We start from the raw sequence: 26,656 nt of genomic DNA, 5'->3' as shown, positions 1-26,656 counted from the left end.
ATATAGATTAAAAATGTGTAGTCCTGAAATTATTATCATAATGGTCATGTTGTGAAAGTGAACATAGTCCCCCCCCCCAAAAAAAAGAGGAACCTCAAGAAAAATAGAGGACATGTCTAACCATGTCATTCTTCTCCTCAAGAGACTATTCATATGCTACATCTATTTCATATATAGAGTCAAATGCAAATCTTTTACATCCAGGCTGCCACTTATGCTCTCCTTTCTAGGTTTACTTGCTAAACCTCTTAATACATTGTTTGATCTGGTCAGGCTGCTCTTTTCCCAATACACCCATCTCTTCTCTGATTTTACTCCCAGGCATAGAAGGCACTTTACTCTCAACTCTGCAGTTGTCACATTCTAAATGCAGTCTTAACTGATCACCCCAACTCATAATGTCTCATCAGTTAAAAAATCAAAATTATTTTGAATCTATATATTTTGTGTATATTTTCCTATACTTATACATGTGCATATTATCTTTTCTGAAAGACTAGAGTTCCTTGAAGGCAGAGACTACTTCATTTTTATATTTGTGTCTTACTCTTTGTTTTGAATCTCATTTCCCAGCTAAGTACTGGGCACTTACTAGAGTGTTAATTTGAGGGTTATCAGTCGAACAATAATACATTTTTGCTTTCAGGCTCCACGTGCTAAAATGAACCAGCAACGATCTAGAAGGTTTAGAGCATCAAAGGAAGGAATGGAAGCAACTATAGAGAAGCAACGAGTCAGGGAAGAAATACTGTCAAAAGGTCAAAATTGTTTTTTGTTAAATTTCATTTTTGTTTTAGCTGTTTACTCATTAGAAGTTTTTTGGGGCAACTCGGTGGTGCAGTGGGAACCCTGACTCTGGAGTCAGGAGAACCTGAGTTCAAATTTGGCCTAAGACATTTAATAATTGCCTAGCAGTGTGACCTTGGGAAAGTCACATAACTCCATTACTTTGCAAAAATAAAATACAAAAACAAAGGAAGTTTTACAAATTCTTAGCTAGAAAATGGTTTTCCTTAAGTTAAACAAAATGTAAGCTCAAAATACCTCAGTCATATTTGGCCTTCAGGAACAAATTTTATTGCTTCTTCTTTAAGCCAGTTAAAAGTCTTTCATGCTTTTTATTATCTCTACCTTATTTTTCACTGTAGTTCACTCTCAAGTTACTGTGATCCTCTTGGTTTCTTGAGAAACTTAGTCTCTTTGTGATGTAATGAAGGGTCTATCTTTGTATTGAATGGATATTTTAAGTCCCCCCCCCAAATTATTATTTATTCAGATTGTCATTAGCTACAATGATTCATTCCATGTCCAAAGACATGCAGATACTCTTGTGTTTTTATGTGTATGTGTGCATGCACCCATACATTAAATCAAAAGTAATAGAATTCACTAGATCAGATCTTTCAACCTTAAGGAAGAGAGAAGAGAGAGAGTATATATCTGTCTGTGTGTGTAGGGGTGTCCTGTTGTTGCTTCTGCTATCTAATGAATTAGAAATTCAGGGCAGTAGCTTAGAGGAAGTAGATACAACAGCAGTAAACTTAAAAACTTCTAAAGTAAGTATGAATACCTGTTTGGGTTTCTACTATACAGCAGAGAAGAACTAGACTGATCAATTTTTTAAAATTTTTGTATCATATTTCAGTTTTCTCCCTGTCAAATTGCATGTTAGTTTTTTCTAGAGTTTCTCATCTTCCCTATGTGTGTGTGTATACACTATCTTTTTTCATTTTATTGATATCTTTGTTGTTTTAATATTTCATGGTTATGTTTTTAAAAATAACATAAATTAAGTTTTTGTAATATCTTGAGGGAGAGCTGAGTACAGAGAGAATAACAGTTAGCAAAAGACAAAAAGAAATGGATAGAGACCACTGGCCCTGAAGTTAGGAATCATTTATTAGCTGTGTGATCCTGAGCTAGTCACTTAACTCCAGTTGGCTCCAGAAAAGGAAGGAAAAGGGAAAAGAAATGATATATTTAGATAATTATTAATTTGTGATTAACTCAGCTTTTCATATTTGCTTTGCAGTGTACTTATATCTGAATTGCATTTTTTTTGGCATGTAGGTACATGCCCTTTAATAAATATGCATCATTTTATTTACTTAAGAACTAATTGATATTATTGAATCTATTTTTTGTATAGTACATATTTTAATATACACTTATCAAAAACTATTAGTCTATTTGATGGAGGTTTTTTAAAAATAACATGACTTGAGATGAAGGGGTTCAGTTCTTGGGGTTATACATTTTGTTCTTTAATATTTTGTTAATCATTTAGCTATTTGAACTGATTTTTTAATGTGGAACAAAATGTTTCTTCTCCAGGTGGATTTCTTCCTCCAGAAGAGATCAAAGAGAGATTTGACAGCAATTGTATTACACCAGTAAGTAGTTTTGTACTTTGCTAGCTGTTGTTAACTCTAAAATGACAGGTTAACATATTTTCTTCCATCTCTTCTAGGGAACTGAGTTCATGGATAATCTTGCTAAATGCCTTCGTTATTACATTGCTGATCGTTTAAATAATGATCCTGGGTGGAAAAATTTGACGGTAAGTTTCACATTTTCATACTTGAATCAAGATTGAAGTGATTGTATTTGTGTGGACTTTGGTGGTATTGAACAGAAAACAAGACCTGGTGTGTGTGTGTGTCTGTGTGTATATTAGGATTGAAGAAATAGCATTTGTACATGTGTTTTCTTTTCCAGCTCAACCTCAACATTTGAATAATGTAAGCAAAAAATAAAGCTTATATATATATATATATATATATATATATATATATATATATATATATATATATATATAGTTATTATAAATGAGTATTCAAATGGGTAAGTTAGAGTGCTTTTCATTGAAAATTTTAGAATTGGGGCAGCTAGGTGGCACAGTGGATGGAGCACCGGCCTTGGAGTCAGGAGTACCTGGGTTCAAATCCAGCCTCAGACACTTAATAATTGCCTAGCCGTGTGGCCTTGGGCAAGCCACTAAACCCCATTATCTAAAAAAAAAAAAAGAAAAAAGAAAAGATTAGAATTTCTGTAATGAGTGACAGTTTAAATTTCTCTCTAGAGATGAATTTGAAATCCTATCTATTGCTTGGAGCCATTAAAGAGTCCCATTTATATAGGATCTGGATTAATTAGATTTTGATATAAGTAGATTTTGTATTTTGATTGCCTTAACTTAGACATTTTGATACCAAACTAGTAAAAATATATTTATTTATAAATTTCCAATTATGGCTATATAATATGTAACTAAATTTTCTGGTACAATATAGATTAAGAATAACTATACTTACTTTTGGGATCCCATAATTATATTGTTAAGGATATCCCCTCCACCATTGATAGTTATAGATGAGTTTTATGCAGTACTTTTAAATATTTTGGGAAATACGCTACATCTATAATCTCATTTAAGCCTCACAAGCATCTTGTGAAATAGATACTACAAGTATTTTTCCAATTTTTACAGGTGTAGTAACTGACTCAGATGGCTAAATGACTTCAGCCATATAACTAGTGGCAGAGATGGGAATTGAATCTCAGTCTTCCTAATTCCAAGTTCAGTACTCTAGCCACTTCACCATGGTGTCTTTCTTGTGTATTATTGAAAATTATAGCCCTTCCTTTGCTTAATAGATGGTTTTAATGAATTGCTGTGACATATCATCTTCATTCTTAGTTGCCAAGTCTGAGATTTTCCTTGCCAGAGTTTAAACACTTGCCCTTTATAATGATTATAGGAAATGTATGTAGTAAATGTCACATCCTCTAAAAATACAGAAATTGAGAATAGAGATGGATATTAGCAATCATAGGCAAGTAGTTATCTAGTCTGCTTAAAGACCTTCAAGGAGAGCACACTCTGAAGCCAAGCCATTTTACTTTTATATCGATCTAGTTGTTCAAAATAGATTTTCTCAAATCAAGCATAAATTTTTCTTTTTCTAATTTCTACCCATTATCCATGGTTCTGCCCTTTAGGACCAAGCAGTAATTCTTCTACATGATAGCATTTCAAATACTTGAAAGATTATATCAGATTTCTCTGTGTTATTCCTCATCCCCCCAATATCTCTCATTTCTAGCCCCAGCATACCTATTTCTTTCAACTGACTATCTTCTGACATGAGCACAAGGAACTTTCTAACTTAAGATGCCAACAAATGACTACAACACTCAAAATGAAATCTGACAGAGCAGAGTATGAAGAGATTATCATTTCCCTCTTCTTTGAATGGATGCTGCCCATAATGCAGCCTAAGGCCACATTGGCTTTTTTTGACCATCATAAATATATTCCTGGTTGATATTGAGCTTATAGTCCACTAAGATCATTTTCAGTCCAACTTAATTGTATAACTATGCCCCCTCCATTCTAAATTTGTGAAGCTGATTTATGTCCTCAAAATACTTCACATTCACCCTGTTGAATTTTATCTTGATATTCAGCCCAATGCTCTAGCCTAATCATGTCATGATTATCCACTATTAAGCTATCTCTCCCAAATGTGAATTATTTAAATTATTCAGAATCATTGATAAATCTGTTAAACATTAAAGAGCTGAGCACAAATTCTTGAGGTACTCCACTAGGGTGGGAAGGGGTACCAACCACCACTTTGACAGTGAATCAGTATCAGTCATTCTTGTAGTATAGCCATCCAATGAGGTCCATATCTATCAAAATGGATTATTATCTAATCTGTATCTCTATTTTCTCCACAAGAACAGTGAATTATATTGTCTAAAGTTTTGCTCAATAGAGGTAAACTACAAAATATGCCTCATCTTGTTAGTTTAGTAAACCTATTAAAGAAAAATCAGTCTGGTGCCTCTGTATTGACTCCTCTTTCTCTACATTTTCTCCAATCATTTCTTTAATAATCAATTCTGTAGTTTTCTTAGAAATCAAAATCAAAATCACTAACCTCAATTCTTTTCTCATTTTTGGAAATTGGGACATTTGCCTTTCTCTGATCCCATTTCCACCATCTTTCAAATATCACTGACTGAGCAACAACAGCATCCTGATCTTTCAGGATCCAAGGATATAGTTCATCTGAGTCAGGTGACTTGAATACTTCAAGGGATGCTCTCTCCTTACTTATGTTGGGTATCAATTTTTATTCTTTTGTTCTTACTGTAAAACTATTTATCCTTTGCAGAGCAAACATAAAATTAGAATTAAGCAACCTTTGTGAGTTTTATAGTCCCATCTGCCTCGAAATGCTTCTTTGATTTTTTTCTACCAGTATAACTTTAAAAAGCCTTCTTTGTTGTTCTTGACTTTCTTTTTAGCCTCAATTCATTCTTAATGTCAGCATTCCTGATGCTTTTACAAGTGCATGTTCCACTTTTTATTCATTTAATGTTACAGGATGAACATTGTACATTTCTTAAAATCCAGGTTGGTTACTTAATTTGTGTTATCAACATCAGTCTTTCAGACAAATATGCTTTTTTTCCTTATTGAAATTGTTGAATATAGAATGGCAATTTTTGCGAGCTGGTAATTTTTTTAAGTGAGTACCATTATTTGAAAGATGGATAACTAGCTATATATAACTTCTCTTAAGTACTTAATATATTCTGGGTACAATGCTAATAAATAAAGAAAATATAGTCCCTGACTTCAAGCAGCATGCTCTTAAATGGAAGAAGAAAATACACAACGAGAACTAAAAAAGCAGGGATAGGTAGAATACACTCTTAGGAAGAAGGTAGAAGAGTCCAGAGTCAAGAATAGAGCCATAAGAGAGTCGAGTATGACTGCCCTGCCCTGAGTCCATCATGAAATATTGGTTCTAGGCAGGAACTCACCAATGAGGAACAATTTAGGGATGGAGGCACTTTAGGATGAGAGGACAGTTGGTGAAGGGATGCTATGAAATCAAAAAATTGGACTTGAAACTGAGAGAAGATACTTTAACTCAAAATGTCATTAACCCCTAATGTAAAATAATTTGACTTCAGAACAAATTGATAAACTGATTCTGAGTCAAACTGTCTATTGATGTCTGTTTTAGGTCAAATGTAGTAAGTTTTATTTCCTTAAAAAATTTAAAGGGTGTAAATTCTGAAAATGAGTTACCTTTACTAATAAGTTCTGAAGTGATTAGATCTTAGAAATGATCAATTAAGTTTATTTTGTTTTCAAAGGGAAGAAGGGAATGGATTAATTGTGTTAAAAATTTTAAGTACATTTTATTTTGCAGGTTATTTTATCTGATGCTAGTGCTCCTGGTGAAGGAGAACATAAAATCATGGATTATATTAGAAGACAAAGAGGTAAAACCCAATTGTGAATGTTTATAAGGTTATTTGTTAACATGTTGACTTGACTGAGACTACCTTTGATAAATATATAACTTTTTATTTTTTTTGGCTTATACCTAGCTCAACCTAACCATGACCCAAATACTCATCATTGTTTATGTGGAGCAGATGGTAAGTTTGTGATTGAATCTTTGAAAGCTGATAATTTTTTTTTAATTAAGATAGGCAGTGAATTTGATGCATGTTACTCTTGTCGGCTTCACCGTCTGTTGCAACATACATTTTAAACTTTCATGATCTCTTTTTTTCTTAATTTAGAAAACTTTGTTTTAAAGTAATCTGAAGTGACAATTTATCTTTCAGGCCTACTATCTTTGCACTTTTGCACTTGTAGCACATTCATCTTTCTTTGGTCTGTCAAAATATTCTTTTTTTATTTTGATGTATATGTGATGGAGTGTGAAAAAGTTCCTCGCCTAGCATAAGTTGGGGAAAACATGGCTACACAGAAGTTTGTTGGGGGTAGCTGGATGACTTATTGAATAGAACACTGGCCCTGGAGTTCAACTAGCCCTTAGACATTTAATAATCGTCTAGCTGTGTGACCTTGGGCAAGTCACTTAATCCTATTGCCTTGCAGGAAAAAAAAAGTTTGTCTCCCAAAGATAAAGTGATTTTAGTGGAATGTCAATATTAGTTGGCAGTGTGAGGTGGAAGCCAAAAAATCTAATGTGATCTTGGAGTTAAAATGAGAGATGTGGCTTACATGATAAGCAAGTGTTCATTCTCCTATATTTTGTTCTATCCTGTTCACAGTTTAGAATGAATTATTGCTAACTGGAGAATATTCAGAGGAGGTTAACCAGCTGGCAAGAGAACTTTGAGTCTGTTTCAAACTTGGTTGTAGAAATTAGGAGTGTTGAGCCTAAGAAGAAGTTCAAGAAGGTCCTGATTGTCCTGTGTTCCAGGAAGAAGAATTTGATATTATCCTATTTACCCAATATCAAATCTAGGTTTGATGTTGCAGAAAACTTGCTAAAAATTAAAGCTGTCCAAAGAAGAATGAACTGCCATAGGAGAGAATGAATTTTCCTTCATTGGAATTATTTAAGCAGAAATTGGAAGACTACTTTTTCGTTTTGTTATTTGTAGGATTAATATTTTAGGAATGGATTGGACTACTTTGCTGCTGTTATTTCTTACTATAAAGTTGTGTAATATAATACTGTATAATTCTGTATATTATTGTTGGAAATCTAATTTTCTATCTGAGGGGAATAAGGATTTATTGTCATATGTAAATCCATAAGTTGCTATCATTTCCAATTTTTATTGATTTGGGTATATGTTTATTTGATAGCTGATCTTATTATGCTTGGACTTGCCACACATGAGCCAAATTTTACCATAATTAGAGAAGAATTCAAACCCAACAAACCAAAACCATGTAGTCTTTGTAATCAGCTTGGACATGAGGTCAAGGACTGCCAGGGTTTGCCAAGGGAAAAGCAGGGAGAGGTAAGTGCTTCAGAATTATTTCTTTCTTTTCAATTTAGAAGAGAATTGTTTGGATATAACCCTTTCTATGACCACTCACTAAGATATTTTTTGATTTATATACTTCTATATTGTTATGTTTAAGGTCTAGGATTCTTACTAGCTTTACAATTAAGGATTATTAGTAGTTTATTAATTCCTGAGGGTTTATCCGATTGCAGTTACTTAATATTTCTTCTCTCCATCCTGCTTTGGTGCTTTTGTTTTTGCTGAAGGGATATTTGTGCTGACAGTCAAATCCCTGAACTTTAGCAAGTTGCATATGACTGTTATATTTCTTACTATGATAGGAATAGCTCAATGTGGAGAGAGGAATATGGTAACTGCTATAAACTATGTAGATCTTGCTAAGGAAGACTTCAAATCACTGGTTAGAACACCTGTTTTTCATGAACTATAGTGAACCACTGAGAAAAAAATTTAAAGTAAAATGAATTTTGGTGTCCAAACTCATTAAAGAGAATTCTGCCATAATTAGAAAAGTAACAGTTGTGAAGAATCACAAGTTTTTAAACATCAGTATTTTCCTTCATTTGAAACTTATAATTTAGAAAATAAAGGCTTTTTAAGAGACTACACTTTGAGAATATATTCTTTGAGAAATGACCATGGTTTAAGGTAAGCATGTTTGGTTTTGCACATATATTAATTTATATTAGATTGCTTGCCATCTTGGGAGGAACTTAATTTGGAATTTGAAATCTTATATAAAATGAATGTTGAATGGTTTCTTTACATTGCAATTGGAAAGAATAAAATATTTATTAAAAAAAGTAAACATGTTCAGAATTAATAAATCAGTTCATTTCTCGTAGCATGATCAGTTTGAAGAAAGTCTGCCTGCTTCAGAAGGAGAATTTATCTACATTCGGCTAAATGTGCTTCGTGAGGTATACAGAAATAACCATTGGAATTGTAGATTCAGTTATTTGTTTTTTAGTATTTTTAATTGTCCTCCTGTTGAATTTTTTGTGTAGTATTTAGAGAGAGAATTAACTATGGCCAGCCTGCCTTTTACTTTTGATATTGAGAGGAGCATCGATGACTGGGTTTTCATGTGTTTCTTTGTGGGAAATGACTTCCTTCCTCATTTACCATCTTTGGAGATTAGGTATGTAAATTTCAGTGAAATGACGTGAATGAGATTTTACCTTTTTTCAGTGTGTATTGAGTAAATAGTCTAAATGCATGTTTCTCTATTTATAGGGAAGGAGCAATTGACCGTTTAGTTAATATATACAAAAATGTGGTACATAAAACAGGGGTAAGTTCCAAAATGAATGATTTCTAAAAATAAGAATTTGCTCTTTGATGTAGATAATTTTAAATTTATTTTTATCATTTTCAGGGCTACCTAACAGAGAATGGTTATGTCAATCTACAGAGAGTACAAATGATCATGTTAGCTGTTGGTGAAGTTGAGGATAGCATTTTTAAAAAAAGAAAAGATGATGAGGTAAAATAGTTTTTGCCAGTATCTAAAATGCCATATCCAGTAGAATATATTATTTTGTCATGTTATAGGACTTTTTAGTTAACTTTTGTACTGTTGTATTTGATAATTATTAGTGATTACATTTTTAGAATGTGATGATGTGATACACATGGCACATGACTGCTTCAGTAGCTCACTTTACTTTTAACTTCTTTTCTCATTACTTTTCCTGGTAAAAGAAAAACATAATTACTTAAGTATACTATGTGGAATCAACATTCAAGACCAGAGCTATGTGATGAATTGTTCTAGCACTTAGAATCAGAGTATAGAGATTGTCCTTTATTGAATTCGGAGGCAGAAAATTCTGAGTTGAAATCTCCTCTCCAACTTAATAGTTGTGTGTGATTCTGGCCAAGTCATTTAACCTCTCTGTGCTTCACTTTCTTCATTTGTAATAATGGAGTTAATTATAGTAGTTAGATTCCAGAGGTGTTAGATTAAATTCTAAAGTAATACCCAGATAGATACAGATGCTAGTTATTTTTACAGTGATGGTGGTATAGTATAATAGTCAAAGCAGAATCACCCTGTAGGAGATTTAGGGATTGATAGTTATCTGTATTGTCTGAATATACAAAGGATATCCTTAAGGTCCCGAAAGTGTTAAAGTAGCAACTTACTTTAAAAAGTCTGAGAGAGAACAAAGTACCTATGAAAGGTGGCAGCTTTAGTAGAATCTAGATAGCCTGGCTATATATAAGACTTGATTTCGTGCTCTGTAGATGCTGGGTTGTTTAAAAAGCCAGCTTTTTTTTTTAAGATAAAGGAAAAAAGTCAGCTTTTTATAAAATAATTTAAAATTACTGCTTTCTCTAAAAGGCATGTGATTATTAAAAGTCTTTATTTGACACTTTTTTTAAAAATTTATTTTTCTTAAAGATATTTGAGTTTTACAGTTTCCCCCCCAATCTTACTCCCCCCCCCCCACAGAAAGCAATCTGTCAGTCTTTACTTTGTTTCCATGTTGTACCTTGATCCAAATTGGTTGTGATGAGAGAGAAATCATATTAAAGAAGAGACAAGAAGTCTAAGGTAACAACATCAGACAATAAGATATGTTTTTTTCTAAATTAACGGGAATAGTCCTTGAACTTTGTTCAAAATCCACAGCTCCTTATCTGTATAGACACTTCTTTTTTAATAAAATATTACAAATTGGAAATATTTGGCACAAACTTATAAAAAAGATGAATAAAATCGAAGTTCCTTAATTTTTAACCAGTTATTTCTGTTGTTGTACTATCTTCCTTCCTAAAACTAGCATACCACTTTGATGTGTTTTGTTGACTGAAAATCAGATCTCCTATCACCACATCATGTGTTCTTTGTTGTAAACATTGTTCTGGGAAAAGACTTCAGGGCTCATTTGACTCCCTATTGAAGCTAGTAGGTGTAGCTTGAAGTACCTGAGTCTTAACTCAGGAAAACAAGTAATTCTTAAGAGTGTGTCCTGAGGATTTGTAACAAAAAATGGTTTTATTTTTTTGCAAATTTAGAGTATAATTCTTAAAGGAACCCACAAGATACAGATAAATAAGAATGTCAGTAAAGTTGGGTTTTTGAATTAGGCCTCCTTTTTTATCTATATTTTCCTTGACTTAAACCCAAGAAGGGCCTTGTTACCTGGTCACTAGGCAAGAGTGTGGGAGAAGAAAGGCAGCACTTTAGAATAGTCATAGGACTTATGCTCTCTTACGGAGAAGAACTACCCCTGTCATTTTTTACAAATAACAAAACAGCCAGAGAGGTGATAGTGGCAAAACTGGGAGCAAGCAGAAGAGGAGAATCACAACTTGGAACAGCTTTTTGGTGACAGGAAAGAGAAGACTCTTCAGGAGAGAGAGCAGGGGTCCTGCAGCGATTCTAATTGTGTTCTTTCTCCATTGCTTCTAAGTTAGTTAGGGTGAACATTTACACAGAGCATTATGTGCCTTTGACTGTGCTAAATCTTATCTGATCCTTACAACACTTCTTACTGCAGATGATTTTACAGATGTCTTCATTTTATAGATGAGGAGACAAACAGGTTAAGAAACTTGCTGAATGTCAAACAGTTAGCATTTGTGGCCAAATTTGAAATACCATCTTCCTGAGCACTGTATCCACTGTGCCACCTACTGTATCTCACACAACTTTTATTAAATGCCTTCCATGCACCCCACTGCTGAGTGCTTTAAAAATAATTTTATCTCATTTGATCTTCACCCCAGCTCTGGGATGGAGGAACATTATTTCCACATTAACAAGATGAGAAACCTGAAGCATGCAAGTTAAAAGACTTGCTCAGTCATATAGCTAGTAAGTTTCTGAGGCTGGACTTGAAATTGGATCTTCTGTCTCTTGGTCTGGCCTGTCATTTTCCTTGCCACCTAGTTGCCTCAAGATTAGATTGATTTTGGATTAGAAAACAGTAGTAGTACCCTGCTAAGAACAAAAACACTGCTTTGATTTTCATATAACCGCACTGCCTTTCCATTTTCTGAGTTTTGTAGTTGTGGCAGTTAACTAGGGAAGGTAGAAGAAGGGTCTTCCCAAAAGTCAGAAAGTTAGTATTAATACTGTTAAGAAATGTTTTAGGGGCGACTAGGTGGTGCAGTGGATAGAACACTGACCTTGGAGTCAGGAGTACCTGAGTTCAAATCCGGCCTCAGACACTTAATAATTACCTAGCCTTGTGTGGTCTTGGGCAAGCCACTTAACCCCATTGCCTTGCCAAAAAAAAAAAGAAAAGAAATGTTTTAGCAGGAAGGCACCTTAAAAATGCTCTGACAAGTGGTAAATGAATTTGTGATATAGAAAAATTTTTCATATTTAAAAATTTAGAGAGAGGACAAACTTCATTTGGGGATGATATGTTGGAACAATCATTTTAAAAATGTACATTACTATGTGTGCCTGACTAAATGTTATACTTAACAGTTATGCACATTGCATGTAAAATAGCAGCAATTAACATGTATTAAGTTTTTAAAGCATTTTTATATAGTAATGCAGTTTGAGGTACTTGAACATTGTCACTTTGAGGGACAAAGTTGTATTGGATTCTAGTTATATTTTGAATTTGATCAATAAAGTGCTCAGCACCTTAATTTTTAGAGGTATGCTATACTATTTCAGTCAAACAAAGAAGAGCCATAGTCATAGTTTGTAAAATTGGTGTTAGATTGATCAGTGTAGAGAGATTCTTATTCCTTTTAGGTCTATGACATTTTTGGTATAAAAGGAAAACTATTTGGTCATGATTGTTTAATTCATTTTCCTAATATTTAATATCCAGTGTCTCAGATGTATTGTGAAATATTAGGAAAAGCCTAAATTCTTTATTAATTTTGTTTCTAATCCCATAGTTTTCAAGATTTATGATTTGTCCCTCAAATCATATGAGCCATAAACTTGATAATTGTTTATGCCATACTTTCCTGTATCTACTTTGAATTGACATAGGACAAAAGTTATGCCTGAGCTTAAATTTAGAATGATAGACATCATGTAAAGCAACGATAGATAGCATTATCAAGGTCTTAGTATTTAAGATTTCTTTCTAAAATTCGTAAATTAATACTGGGAATACTAAATTATACTGGGTAATGGTAAGTTGATTTTAATGTTATATTTTGTTTTAGGAAAGTTTTAAAAGGAGACAAAAAGAAAAAAGAAAAAGAATGAAGGTAGGTCTTACTGGTTTCCTTAAGCATTGTTTTAGTAGAAAATTAGAGTCATTTTTATATCTTTCCCTATAGGCATCAATGGCAATATCTGGCCAAGAGTGTGCCTATACTATACTAGGTCTCATTGAAAGAAATAGCTATATTTTCTTGGAAGTTGCTTAAAACTGCTGGTCTCCATATCTTCAGTATCTCTTTATCTTCTCTTTCAGCCTTCATAGTATCATTTAGATTAGTCTTCTTTAAGCAATGATTTCATTATATTCTCTGCTTTAAAATATTCATTGGGTCTACTTGGGAGCAGGATAGTCTAAAAACTGCTATTCAAAGCCCTAATAGTTTTTATCTAGTCTCATTTTTTCCTGTTTCTCAACATGAATCTTTTATTTTAGTCAAGACTCTTTTCTAACTAGTAATGAGTCCTAGTCATCACTGGAATGTTCTCTTCTATCTAAATCTTAGTTAACTTTCACCCATGATCTTGATTTGTCCTGTCTTTTTAAACTATTCTGGTATCAATCTTACCCTTTTCTGATGAATACTGTACGTTGTCTGAATTGTCCATTTTATTTCTTAATTATTTATTCCTTGTATTGTTACTTGTTTTTCCTGTATGGATGTTTTGAAAGGCAACAAATGCAATGGATAGAGATCCAGTCTTGGAATCAGGAAGACCTAGGTTCAATTCCTCCTAGCTCTTTTATGACTGAAGACAAATCTTTTAACCTTTCAAGGCCCTGGAGCAAGAATCTTAAGTTGTAGAGCAGTTGAACTCTGCATTAATAAATGGAATTCCTAACATCAATGAAATAAATTCATAGCACAAACATTTAAATATGAAAATGGAAGCAGAAGCTCAAGAAAAATGAAAAATATTTGCTTTTAACATAACGTAACATCATAGTTTTATGGGGAGGTAGAAATGGTATTAAAAAAGAGTAAAGTTTAGAAAATAGCCAGATTGGACTAAATGTTTATAGATGATGTACGCTTGAGGCATCATAATTCTGAGGGTATTGAGGCTTTGGTTTATTAAGTACCTTCTATTTGCAAGTCACTATAAAGGAAAAGGAAGATAACAAATGAATGGAAAACATCTCACATCTCAAGAATACCCCCCCCCCCCATAAAAAGGCTTCTGAGAGAAAAATAGTAATAGTCAATCAATAGCATATAAGTATTTATTAATTGTCTACTTTGTGCCAGGCTTTGTATTAAGTATTGGGGATTTAAAAAAATAAGGTGGACAATCCCTGACCTCAAGGATCTCACAGGTGAATGAAGAGACAATCTGCAAACAGCTGTGTACAATGAGTTCTATACTTATAGGTAAGGCAAAAAGATTAAGGAAGACTAGAAAGGTTTCTTGACGAAGGTGAAATTTTACCTAAGACTTGAAGGAATCCAGGAAACAGACATAGGGATTGAGTTCTAGGCATGGGGGAAATAACCACTTGAAATGGCCAGATTAGGGGAGTGTTGTTGTGTGAAGAACTTTAAGGAGGCCAAGGTTAATGGATAGCAGAGTTAAATCCATAGAGGTAGGTATGGTATAAGAAGTCTAGAAAGACAGAATGGAATTAATTAAGTTATGAAGGCTTTTTAAAAGCCAAATAGAGAATTTTATTTCTAATCTTGTAGGCAGTAGTGCACCACTGGAATTTATCGAATGGGAGAATATTGTGGTTAGACAAATTGATTAGAGGACAGATAGGAGTGGTGAGAGACTTGAGGGTGGGAGGCTATCTAACACAATATTTTAGTAGTCCAGGTATGAAGTGATTAGGGTCTGCAGTAGGATGGTTGCATTGTTAGAAGAGAATGGTCAGTATAAAAGATTTTTACAAATGTGGAAATGTCAGAACTTGACCACTTAATGGATACGAGGAATATGACAGTAAAAGCATCAAGGATGACACTGAGATTGCAATCTTAGGTCTTCAAACAGATGATGGTACCCTTGATAGTGACTAGAGAAGCAAGAAGGGAGGATTTGGGGGCAATGAGATTCCGTTTTGGACATATAATGAGTTTAAGATGTCTTCAGCAATTCCAGTTAAAGATGTCTAGTAGGTAGTTGAAGATGAGAGACTGAGGATCAGGAGATGGTTAGAATTAGATAGATCTTTAGCCAATGGAGATGGTGAGAATTTGAGCAAGGAACATGATCTTATAAAATGGAGTGGAGGAAAGTGGATTATATGAGAATTGTTGATAAAAGACTTGAGAAACAACTGAGATTTAGATAGTAATAGTAGTGTCTAACACATAAAGCATTAAGGTTTGTAAAGTATTTTACATAACATTATTTTACTTGAGTATCACAACACCTTGTGATTGGTTGGTGTAGTTGATGTTATCTCATTTTACAGATGAACAAATTGACTTAGAACCAAAAAAATAGAGAAAATTGGAGAATGGGCTGTTTTATAGAAATAAGCTTATAAAGAGTGAGTACCATTTTGAGACCTGATGAATTTTAGATCCCTTATAGAACATCTTCATGGAGATAGTTGGTGATTTCTAAGTTTAGGGGGGGAGAAATGAAATCTTCACATGGTTTTGGATTCATATACATCGAAGAGAATTGAATTCATTCAATCCAAGAAGACTGACCACTAAGAGTTATGTAGAAAAAGAATAGAAGAATGCTCAGTGCAGAGCCTAGTGAGATACCTAAGGGTATTGGGGGGGGGGGGGGAGACCTAGAGAAAGTAGTGCCATCAGACAAAGCCTAAGGCTAGAGATAATTATTCATTTTTGTGCTATACAAATGAATCCTGAAAAATGGTTTTGAACATAGAAAAAATACAGGATTTCAAAACAAATATGTTGAGATTTAGTTACTGGAATATTAAAATTCCAATTAGCATACTTTAGAGGTTCTACTACTCTATAATTTATCTGTTACTCCTACTATTGAATTTGCTTATCTCGATTTTTGTTTTAACACATTTGTGTATTTCTATTCTTATTAGAGAGATCAGCCAGCTTTTGTTCCTAGTGGAATTTTAACTCCTCAAGCCTTGGGTGGAAGAAATTCACATGGATCTCAAGTAGCCAGTAATCCAAGACAAGCAGCCTATGAAATGAGAATGCACAATAACTCTGTAAGTGACTGTTTACTTTCTCTTTGCCCCTTAGGAATGTAGTAAATGGAAGATATAGTAGTAATGATTTGAAATTGTTGGTATAATTCAGGTATTAATAATTAAATTGAAGGTTTTCTTATTTTCTCACTTAAAATCAGGTTTTCTTCTGATAGTTGCACAATTGTAATATAAAATATTTAATTGACAGTGTTATAACCTCATATGTGTGAGAGGTGGTGTGACAGAGTGAATAAAGAGCCAGCTCTTTAGATTAGGAAGTTCAAGTTCTACCTCTTGTATGTACTGGCTGTATTAGTCCTTGATAAATTAATCATTTAACCCCTGGACTAGACCATTTTCTAAAGCTCTTTAAGTTGCAAGACAGAGGAAGCACTCTTATAAAGATGAAACCATAGGTTTGGTCTTATTCCATCCTGAATCAAATACTACCTACATTTTAAAGAGTATTATAAAAAAAATTACAAAGATGTACTAATGAATTTGAGCAGACCACAATGGAATATATGCTACTGGCTGTCACTTAATAAGAGTGTGGGGAATGGAGCAGGCTTGTCAGCCTCTAGAAAGCAGGTTTCCAAGCTTCTTCTGGGTCTTCTTATTTCTAGAAGTCTTTTCTGAAATATTCATCACTATAGACATACAGAATAACTCTTAAAATATTTCTTTTGAAAGTTTACCCTTGTAGGGAAAAAAAATATTAAGTATTCTTTGGGGAAAAGTTCAGGAGGGTATACTGGGTGGGAAAGATGAGTCAGGAAAAGATATGTCAGTATAAACTAACAAACATTTCTTGCATGAGCTTTCAGCAAGTTAGTGATTTATAATCCAGATCCAGTAGTGCTTAGGTAAAAGAGGAGACATGTTTGAACAGTAGTACTCTCATACTTCCAGTTTTTGTTATTTTAAGATTTGAACCTTGTTCTCTAAAGCTTGCCTGGCAGTTTATCCACAATTCTTGAAATGTTTCTTTGAAGGCTAGTTCCAGTATAAAGAACTTTTGACACAAAAGGATAATAATTCCCCTTGATAATTCCTTTTATGTTAACTGAAATTTAGAATATTGTTATCTTGAGGTATCTTAAATTCTAAATTCTAGGATTGCATCTGCTTCTTTTATCTTATCCTCATGGTGTCCATTATTTTGGTTCTTCTTGGCTGCATCACCCAGAAAAACTTGTGAAGAACCACGTATGTCTACAATGTAATTCATATTACCAATGAGTATAATAATAAAATGTAATAAAGTTGCATGAATTGGGCTTTGAAAACCATATGTGGCTTGCAGGCTGTGGGTCAGTCATATCTGCGAACTTCAGAACTGTTGATTCTTGTGAGAAGTGTAGCGGAGAGGTTAAAAAAATGCCTCTTTGAAGACACCTAGAGGTGATTTGGACAAAGCATTCACCAAGTCTTACATTTATTATTTTTTTAATTGAAAAGTATCTTAAAAATGGAAAAACTATTCTTAGCTCATGGACTATATAAAACAGAAGGAAATTTGACCTTCTGGTCACAGTTGACCAATCCTGCTCTAAAAGATTGAAAAAAATGAGGTAAGAAAGACAACTGCTGGTAAAGCAGCAATACAGTATTGACACAAAGTAATAGAAGGTCATTTAAAGAGAGGGAAATTAGTAATAACTTGAGGGGATTAGGAAAATTTTTGTATGGAAGGTGGCTAGCATCTAATTTGTGCATTAAAGAAAACTAGTGATTATAAGGAAAACATTTCAGGAATGAGTGGTAGTCTGATATGAGATGAATTGCTGAATTCTGTTAATGACTTGAGAGCAGTTTGGTTGGAATTTAAAGAAGTAATAGCAGTGGAAAGGCAAGCCCTGCCTATTTTCTCTCCTCACTGCTCCCCCCAAGGTATTTTAATAGAGTTATTTGCTTAATGAAACCATGTTCCTCAGGGACAATCTTAAGGCTAGGATCTTGAGTGAAATTTATTTAGTGACTGAATAGCTAAGAATATTTTCAATAAGATCAGATTGAATATCCTAGAGGCAACAGTATCATAGGGAAAGTATACTTAATTGGAGTCAGAATTCCTGGGTTCATATTGCCCCTCTGCTATTTATTATCTATGTGATGTTAAGCAAATCACTTCACCACTGTGGTACAATTACATAGAGAGGTTTGAATAAGGTTTTGAATAAGTTCTTTGTAGACCTCAAATCTTGTGAATATGAGACATAAAAATGTTCATACTTATATTTATTATTTTCTTCCTATCTTTTATACTTTGGAAATTTTTATTAAGGTACATACTACCCGGTGTTTATGTTCTTTGTGTTTAAACTTTTGAACTTTAATCTCTTTAAACGTTTCAATATTAGTTATTTATTTTAAGTACCTAGAACGTTTTGGACTAAAATTTATTATTATGTAAATCGTGTTAGTTTTTATCTGTAATATTTTCTGGAATTTTTATCCACCTGTATTATGTTTGTACTCTGAATGTCATTGTTGTGTTGTTATTTTCTTTCAAAGATTTAATTTTATTAGATTCTGTCCTTAGTTTTTTCTATGGAGAGAAATATACTTAAGATTTTGCTTTTTTTTATCCATATCCTCTTATTCAAATTTTTGCAACTGTGTTAAGTTATTTTTCATTTATTTGACTATATGTTAAAAATATTCCAAGAATTGTTTTCTTTCTCAATTGTGATTTTGTCCTGATTGACCTCAATTTGGGAAACTTTAAATAATAATAATGAATTTAGGGACTATCATAATTGCAACTTGGGGTGTGTGTGAGAGAGAGAGAATGCAAGAGATATGGGACTTGGTATTCTCTAACTTTATTGGTCAAAACTATCTACTAGCTGTTTAGAAGACATTAATGAAGTTAATTATATAATAAAAATAGTAATACCCTGCATGTTTGTAATTATTTTTAAAGTGAGTATTCAAACCTTTTATTGTTAATACAATAACTTTATATTTAATGTTATATAATATTTAATCATATAATATTTAATATAATAACTTTTGTCCCCAGAGTCCTTTAACATCTCCCAATACTAGTTTCAATTCTGATGGCTCCCCATCTCCAGGAGGAGGAATTAAGCGAAAAGCAGAAGACAGTGACAGTGAACCTGAGCCAGAGGATAACGTCAGGTGAAGCCATTTTTTTGTAGCACTTTGTTAGCAAATTGCTGAAATAGATGCAGTCTAATTAATGCCATTTAGCTTAGAGCAGCAGTGCCTTCCGATGCTTTTCTGTGATCTTTTTATCCACCAGTAATTAATGTGGAGGGTTAGAATATTCTGCAAATTCCAGTGAGATGTGTAAGCTATAGCTGTTAAACCTAAGTATCTAGATTAGTATGCGTGCAGGTTTTCGTCCTCCAAGCCACTTCTCCCTTTGAGACCAGGCACTAGATTGGCTAGACGTTCAGTGTTTAGATTTGATTATGTGATCTGAATGTCACTGTTTTGAGATTGAATTTTTAAGCTGTTTAACCCATAAAGTTCAGTTATCCTTAGATACATAATATAACTGATTTTGATTATCTTGGTAGAAAAACTTTCAAAAAAGGTACAAAATCATAAATACTCAAGATGTGTACAATTGCATAAATTAAAATATATGACCTTTGAATTTTAATTCATAAATTGATTCATAAGCTTGGATTTTGTGTTAATGAGAAGTTATTTCCTTGGTATGTACTTAAATTTTAGGAGTGAGTTTTCATCAACAAAATCTTGAATTTGAGGTTTTGATATACAGCCTTACTCTCAAAAATAAAGAAAAACTTTGAAAATCCAAAGATAAAAGGCTAATAATTTATATTTCTTAGAAAATATGTGAAGACCTAGCAAAGAATAAAGTCCAACAGATTGCTTTCATTTTTTTATTGAACATGAAAGTTGAGGTTTTGGGTTGATTAGAAACTTAAATGAAAATTCTTTTATTTGATAGCAGACTCAGAATTGTGTAATTGGAAATATCATTAAGTGTGTTTATCATTCTGCCTGACATATCAGGATGTTACCACTTTTCTACTTTTAGCTTACACGTAAGATTATTTTTAGTACTTGGTAGAAAATACTCCTAAATTTCTGTAAGTGTTTTAAGATGTATCTTTTTTTTATTTTAACAGTGGTAAGATTGATATTCTATTTTACTCAGAGAAAATTGGCCATTTGTCCTTAAACACATAAAAATGTACATTAATACACATTTAATATACAAATATGTAAAATATAGATAGTAGATCATGGCATGTTGTTAATTTTTATTTTAGTTAGGTTTTTTTTTTACCTTTGGCCTTTTGACATCTTTTTTGGTTCTTTTTTTTCTTTTGGTATGTTTTCTAAGCGTAAGATAAAAGCGATATTTATAGAAATCTCATTTTTTATATTAATTTCCAAATTTGATTAGGAAAATTTAGTAAGAAACTACTTCAAGGATTAACTCAAGGTACATTGTAAAACAAACTGACTTTCTGATTTGGTGCAATGATTTAAATAAGAATACAATGAATTGTCAGTTGTACTTCAGTGCTTTATCAGCTTTGAGGAATTAATTGCAAGAACCTAAGACCTCCTTCTTTTCATATACACAGTAGCCCTTAGTATTGAGGTGGGTCCTATGATAAAGTGAATTTACTTTTTACATCTATTCTAAAGCCAGTTATAAATTATTTTCATATGACTTATTGTCCTGGTTATCCATTCCTTTTTCCTGTCTGTTTTCAGTATTATGAAATCAAGATTTTCTTGGCATTGTTTTGTAACAGATTGAGCTTTGTATGCTCCTTTTATATGCCAAAAGCAAAATTTGATTAAAAAAAAAAACCCCATGAAACTTGGCTTACATAGGGTCTTATATGGGTCTTGAAACCAGTATTACTGGTTTGAATGAAATAAAGGATTGTGTAATTATTTTTGTAGACACTTTTAGGATGGTCAAATACACTTGCCATTTGGGATTTTTTTTTTTAGAACTATGCAGTTAAATATATTTTTGGCATTACTACTTATGTCCTCGGTGTGTCTATTCTTGTGTTAAATTGCTTTGTTTTTATTTTAGGATATTTAGACAGTTTTCATAATTAGTATCATAATTGAGCACATATCAATTACTTGGGTTTTAGGTTATGGGAATCTGGTTGGAAGCAACGGTATTATAAGAACAAATTTGATGTTGATGCAGCTGATGAAAAATTCCGTCGTAAAGTTGTGCAGTCTTATGTTGAAGGACTGTGTTGGGTTCTTCGTTATTATTACCAGGTACTGAGATATTTTTTCCAATTCTCTTAACTACTAATTTTAAGAATAAATAATTTTTCTGTATCCTAAAACAAAACCTATTTTTTAAAATTCCCTATTCCTGAACTGAATTCAATGTCCTGAATGTTTTCGTAAAACTTTATTTATTTCTCCTGAGAATAGTATATAAACCTAACACCCCCCCCATATGCACACACACACTTTCTTTCTCTCTCTCTCTCATATTAAAGAATTTCACTTTATCACATAAGGAAGACTGACTTAAGAGATTATTAAAATAGATCAGTGTTCTTTAACTTGTAATAAAAATTAAAATAATGAAATAGCAAAATTAATTAATTGAAAGTGACTACATGACTATGACTTTACAATGAGCAAGTATGCAATATACTAGTAATAAATAGAAAGGAATTGAATTATGTCACTCTTCTGTGTAATGCAGTGATGTTACATGAATTACATTATAATTGAAGTAATCTGGGTTTGGTTTAAATCTTTTGATAATTGAGATGTCAGATTGGAAAGAGATTAGTTAGACATTGGAGGTGGTAGAACTGATTGTTAATAACTAATTTTGTGCTCTGAGAGCAGAGGGAGTTTTGTGTGGCCTAGGAGTGGATGAAATGTGCCTACTAAGCAGCAGAATTGTGTGATGCAGTTAATAATATTTGTAGAATTTATTCCTATTGATAATACTGTAACCTCTATTTAGTGTCAAAGCACTTAAATATTTGAAAGGTTTTTTCCACTTTTGTGAATACTGTTTAGTTTTTCATTAGCTTAGGAGGTTTGATTATTATTTTATAGTGATAATGGAAATTATTTTGCCTCAATTGGGACAGCATTGTGTACTTGACATCTCCTATATTTTGTCTGAAATAGGTTTACCTTGGCTACCAATAAAGGAAAGTTGAAAGTTAATGTGTTAAGTAATGGTCATCTTATTTTGTCAATTCCTTCCTGAAAGTTATCATCTAAGATAATATATTTGAGAGTAGAGGGTAGACTCTTTGGCTAAATGTGTAGTATGTTGAGTTGTCAGCTGTAAAAACAGATATATTTTAAAAGCTTCATGGCTCAGAGACTACCTTTTTTTTTTGTTTTGTTTTTGCAAGGCAAATGGGATTAAGTGGCTTGCCCAAGGCCACACAGGTAATTATTAAGTGTCTGAGAACTGATTTGAACCCAGATACTCCTGACTACAGGGCTGGTGCTTTATCCACTGCACCGCCTAGCTGCTGCAGAGACTACCTTTTGAATGCTTTAGATTTATTTCTTCAAGCAGCCTAGACTATTGCTCTTAAAACTGCTTTTGTAGTTATTTTTTTTTAACCACAAACTTTTTATCCCTTAGAAATTAGAGTTTAGTGATACAATTGTAATAATGACAAGATTCCTAAAAGCATATGGTTGACATGTGTTTATATGAACTACATCCTTTTTGGTAGTTTGCTAAAAATGTTAACTTCTTAAAGCAATCTGATTTTCACTATAGTATAAATATTTGATATCTCTAGGGCTGTGCTTCCTGGAAGTGGTATTATCCTTTCCATTATGCACCATTTGCTTCAGACTTTGAAGGTATTGCAGATATGCCCTCTGATTTTGAAAAGGGTACAAGACCGGTAAGACTGATTATTTAGAATCATAGCATTTTGCCAATTAAAAAAAAAATTTACGTGTTTTTAATCATTTGCCTTTCTTTTTTCAGTTTAAACCACTGGAACAGCTTATGGGAGTGTTTCCAGCTGCAAGCGGTAACTTTCTCCCTCCTTCATGGCGGAAGCTTATGAGTGACCCTGTAAGACATTTTTTCTACTTAACAAAAAGTGTATAGATGTATGAAGGACTTCTTTTTGAAAATTGTTATTAATCTAAGTTGAATCACTGCCACTTCTATTATCTAGTTTAAATACTGTTAAGAGAAAGAGTAGAATGATTTGAAATTTAACTTTAGCCTACCTAATTTCATTGTTACTTGTCCAGAAATTTTGAAAAACTTTTCCTGTCTAAAGCGACTCTAAATTTCTTTTTATGTGCTTTCTCTGTCCATGACTTTCAAGATCTAAGAAGATAATCCTGAAATTATGTCTGAATTGCTCATTTCCTTAATGTGATCATTAGTGTGTTAAAATATGATATAGGAGCAGATTGGTATTTTCAGTTTCAAAATTCTGGCATCTATGTCATTTCTTCAATTTCTAAAATGCAACTTAAAAAATCAAATTCATTAATAGTAGCATTAGCTTATCTCTATAAAGTGTGTTAATTTTATGAAGCTATAAAAATCATAATCTGAAAGATAAGCACTTGTAAAACTTAAGACATAACAGGTTTTCCTAATTGCTTTTAACATTTTGCTTTCATCTTTCAATGTAGGAATCCAGTATAATTGATTTCTATCCTGAAGATTTTGCAATTGATTTGAATGGGAAGAAATATGCTTGGCAAGGTAATACACATATTGACCTCAGTTTTAGAGAACCTAAATGCTTATGTGTGTATATATGTGTTTGTATAGGTGCATACACATATATAAATAAAACCATAATGAATTTCAATTTGTGTGCTATACTTAAAGAAAAGTCTTCAAGTGAAGGTTTGAAAAATTAAAACTTACAATGAAGTATGAACTTGGATTGACCTCGAATTGACATTGTGTAATACTAACTTTTTTCTTGTATCATTTTTACTTAACAGTCTTGATTTATCGCTGAATATCTCCTTTACATTTAATTAATAGATATTGCTCTACAGTGTTCATTGCTATGAGCACTGTTGAAGAAAAAGAATATACATACAGTTTCTGTTTTGGGGATTTGCTTATATAGTAATGAAATAGAGGAAGTATTTTAGATATTAGTTTTATATAATTTTTGTTTTGTTTATTCTTTAATGTCTTCCTTCTGGCTTATTTTTCTTTTCTGGCTTATCTTAATGTGTAGAAAAATATCACTGTAATTGGGACAAATTTTAGGACACATTCATTTTTTTTTTAAGTAACATTAAATTTGGTAACAAAATTTGTACTTGAATGACTTTCTTGTATGTTATTGATAAAACCTGACTTTAATCATTTATTTTAACCTTTTTCTGAGTCATACATTGCATTGGTAAAGCATGGAAGGTAGTAAAAATTGACTGACATCTAGTACCTTTTCTTTCCTCTGACCATTCTCCTTAGTGCTAATAAACAAGTAATACGTCAGAAAGAGAAGTAGGAGATTTAAAAGACATGGAAGAAACAAATGCCAGATGTGATAACCAGTACTTGATAACTTTCATATTAGTTTTATTTAGAATGGGTTTTTGGAATATAGGAATCCTTTGTGACATTCAGTCAGTGATGAAACTAAGGTATAGGAAACCAATAGTGAAAAGGAAAGTAAAATTAGATAATTAGAATTTTATCTGTTTCATTCTTTGAGACATGAATATTAGAACAACTAAAGTTATTTGTGTATTAACAAAAGAACTTGGGAAGGAAGCATTCGTAAGAAATGGAGAGTACTTTTTCTGATTCCTAATTTTAATACCAAATTAAATTGAATTCTTGAATTATCAAAAGTATGTTAAATTGTCAAACACTGAATGGAAAAAACCAAATCTTTTACTACTTTTAACTGAAGTTGAAACCCTTTAATTTAGTAAAAAATGAAGTAAATAAAACCACAGACATAAAAACTTACAGAACTTTAACATATTCCATGCTTCTAGTTGATCAGTGAAGTCATTGTAATGCTAGTTGACAATGTGATATTTAAATAATTCAGTCAAAACACTTAATTCTTTGTTCTGATGACACTGCTTGAAACCCTAAGGAAATTACTAATATCAACAATTATTCTTGGTAGTATTTTGTGATTTTATTTGAGGATAGTCATTTATTAAAAACATAATAGTGATTTTTATGAAGTTTCTTTTATGTAAGTAAATTGGCTAGGATTGCTTGAGTTGAATACTCCATTGTTAAAGTATAGCTATTAAGATACCAGCAAAATATGTATATTTATTAAATATTTTTCAGTGAAATGTTTATTAAAGTATACGTTCCTTGAGATAAAGTTCAGCGTCCTTTTAATCACTTCTGAGTGATGGAAGATGATAAACAAAGTTTCCTAGCATTTCCATTATATCATGCATTTTCCCAGCATTATATATTTTGTGTGGCATGTCTTTTGCATTGAGTGTTTTGTGACCTTACTGCTGCCAGTAGAATTCCAAGTTTCTTATTTGATAAGACTTAACTGCTAGAATCTTTTTATGTCACAAGGAAAAATTTCTTTAACAGAGATTTTTAGTTTTGATAACACTCTGGATAAGAAGTGAGAGAGAGAGAGAGAGAGTGAGTGTATATGAAAACAATTCTATGTTCCCAATGTTACTTCTCAGTGCTGGTTTAAATTTTCTTTTATTTATTCAAACAATATGGTTAATTGAACTTGTCTTATTGTTTGCTATATTTCTCTCTTTTAATATATTATCCTTGAAATTTTCAGATACTAATACATGTTGTGTTGGGAATTTTTTTTTTTTTTCTTTTGCTTTTTGATATGCTATTGGTACAGCTGGCCTTGGAGTCAGGAGGATGGGAGTTTGAATCTAGCCTCAGACACGTGATGCTTATTTGCTTTGGGCAAGTCACTTAATCCTGATTGCCCGCATTCAGGGCTAGATGACTCTGGAGGAGAAAGGGAGGCTGGTGACTTAAGTATAGCACCCCTTCACTCAAATCCAATTCATGTGTTTATCATGGCATCACCTCCCTGATGCTGTGGTCTTCAAAAATGGAGGACAAATATTATTTATTATTATTGTTGTTATTATATAAAATATTATCTTATCAATAAGCAAAATTGTATCTTGAGAGTAAGTTTGTTTAGAGTCTGTTCTCAGGCATCTTTAAAATTTTCTTATGTTTTTTGTTGGCTAAAAATATAGTCACTGAGACAAAATCCAAAAAGTGAAATCATCTGTAGAGAAGAAAAGCAAAAAAAGCAGTTGGAAATAGTAAAAGCTTCAAAATCACCACTTTTGGACACTTAGCATTTAGTATTTTTATTTTGTTAGGTATTAATTTAATTCTAATTTGGAAATAAATGTGTCTCCAGTCGAAGAAAGTATAGCTTTGATGTTTTGGAAATTTTTAATGTCTGGCCTAAATTTGTTTGTACTCATTGTTTTTGGATCAACCATCTTTCATTAGACGAGCCAGTTAATTACTCTTCCATAAGAATAGCACTTCTAAGACTTGAATGCAATTATCATTTTCCTCTTAAGTC

General features: G+C 32.5%; 1 protein-coding gene across 2 annotated transcripts in view; it reads left to right on the top strand.

Annotated features, from left to right (window-relative positions):
- Positions 1 to 26,656, top strand: part of XRN2 (5'-3' exoribonuclease 2) — a 101,169-nt gene that overhangs the window by 32,396 nt on the left and 42,117 nt on the right. For both annotated transcript variants that reach the window (XM_074209336.1, XM_074209335.1), the window contains 17 exons: positions 647 to 758; positions 2,335 to 2,393; positions 2,471 to 2,560; positions 6,237 to 6,309; positions 6,418 to 6,468; positions 7,658 to 7,815; positions 8,670 to 8,744; positions 8,832 to 8,965; positions 9,061 to 9,118; positions 9,203 to 9,310; positions 12,976 to 13,020; positions 15,996 to 16,127; positions 19,138 to 19,256; positions 21,239 to 21,374; positions 22,892 to 22,999; positions 23,086 to 23,175; positions 23,754 to 23,826. In XM_074209336.1, coding sequence (XP_074065437.1) covers positions 647 to 758; positions 2,335 to 2,393; positions 2,471 to 2,560; positions 6,237 to 6,309; positions 6,418 to 6,468; positions 7,658 to 7,815; positions 8,670 to 8,744; positions 8,832 to 8,965; positions 9,061 to 9,118; positions 9,203 to 9,310; positions 12,976 to 13,020; positions 15,996 to 16,127; positions 19,138 to 19,256; positions 21,239 to 21,374; positions 22,892 to 22,999; positions 23,086 to 23,175; positions 23,754 to 23,826 — 1,621 coding nt within the window. The remainder of the gene's footprint in view (positions 1 to 646; positions 759 to 2,334; positions 2,394 to 2,470; positions 2,561 to 6,236; positions 6,310 to 6,417; positions 6,469 to 7,657; positions 7,816 to 8,669; positions 8,745 to 8,831; positions 8,966 to 9,060; positions 9,119 to 9,202; positions 9,311 to 12,975; positions 13,021 to 15,995; positions 16,128 to 19,137; positions 19,257 to 21,238; positions 21,375 to 22,891; positions 23,000 to 23,085; positions 23,176 to 23,753; positions 23,827 to 26,656) is intronic.

Source organism: Macrotis lagotis, chromosome 1 (genome assembly GCF_037893015.1).
Source record: "Macrotis lagotis isolate mMagLag1 chromosome 1, bilby.v1.9.chrom.fasta, whole genome shotgun sequence".
In the NCBI taxonomy this organism is placed as follows: Eukaryota; Metazoa; Chordata; class Mammalia; order Peramelemorphia; family Peramelidae; genus Macrotis; species Macrotis lagotis.
Note: the sequence above shows the minus strand (reverse complement) of the source record. Positions and strands in the feature narration are given on the sequence as shown.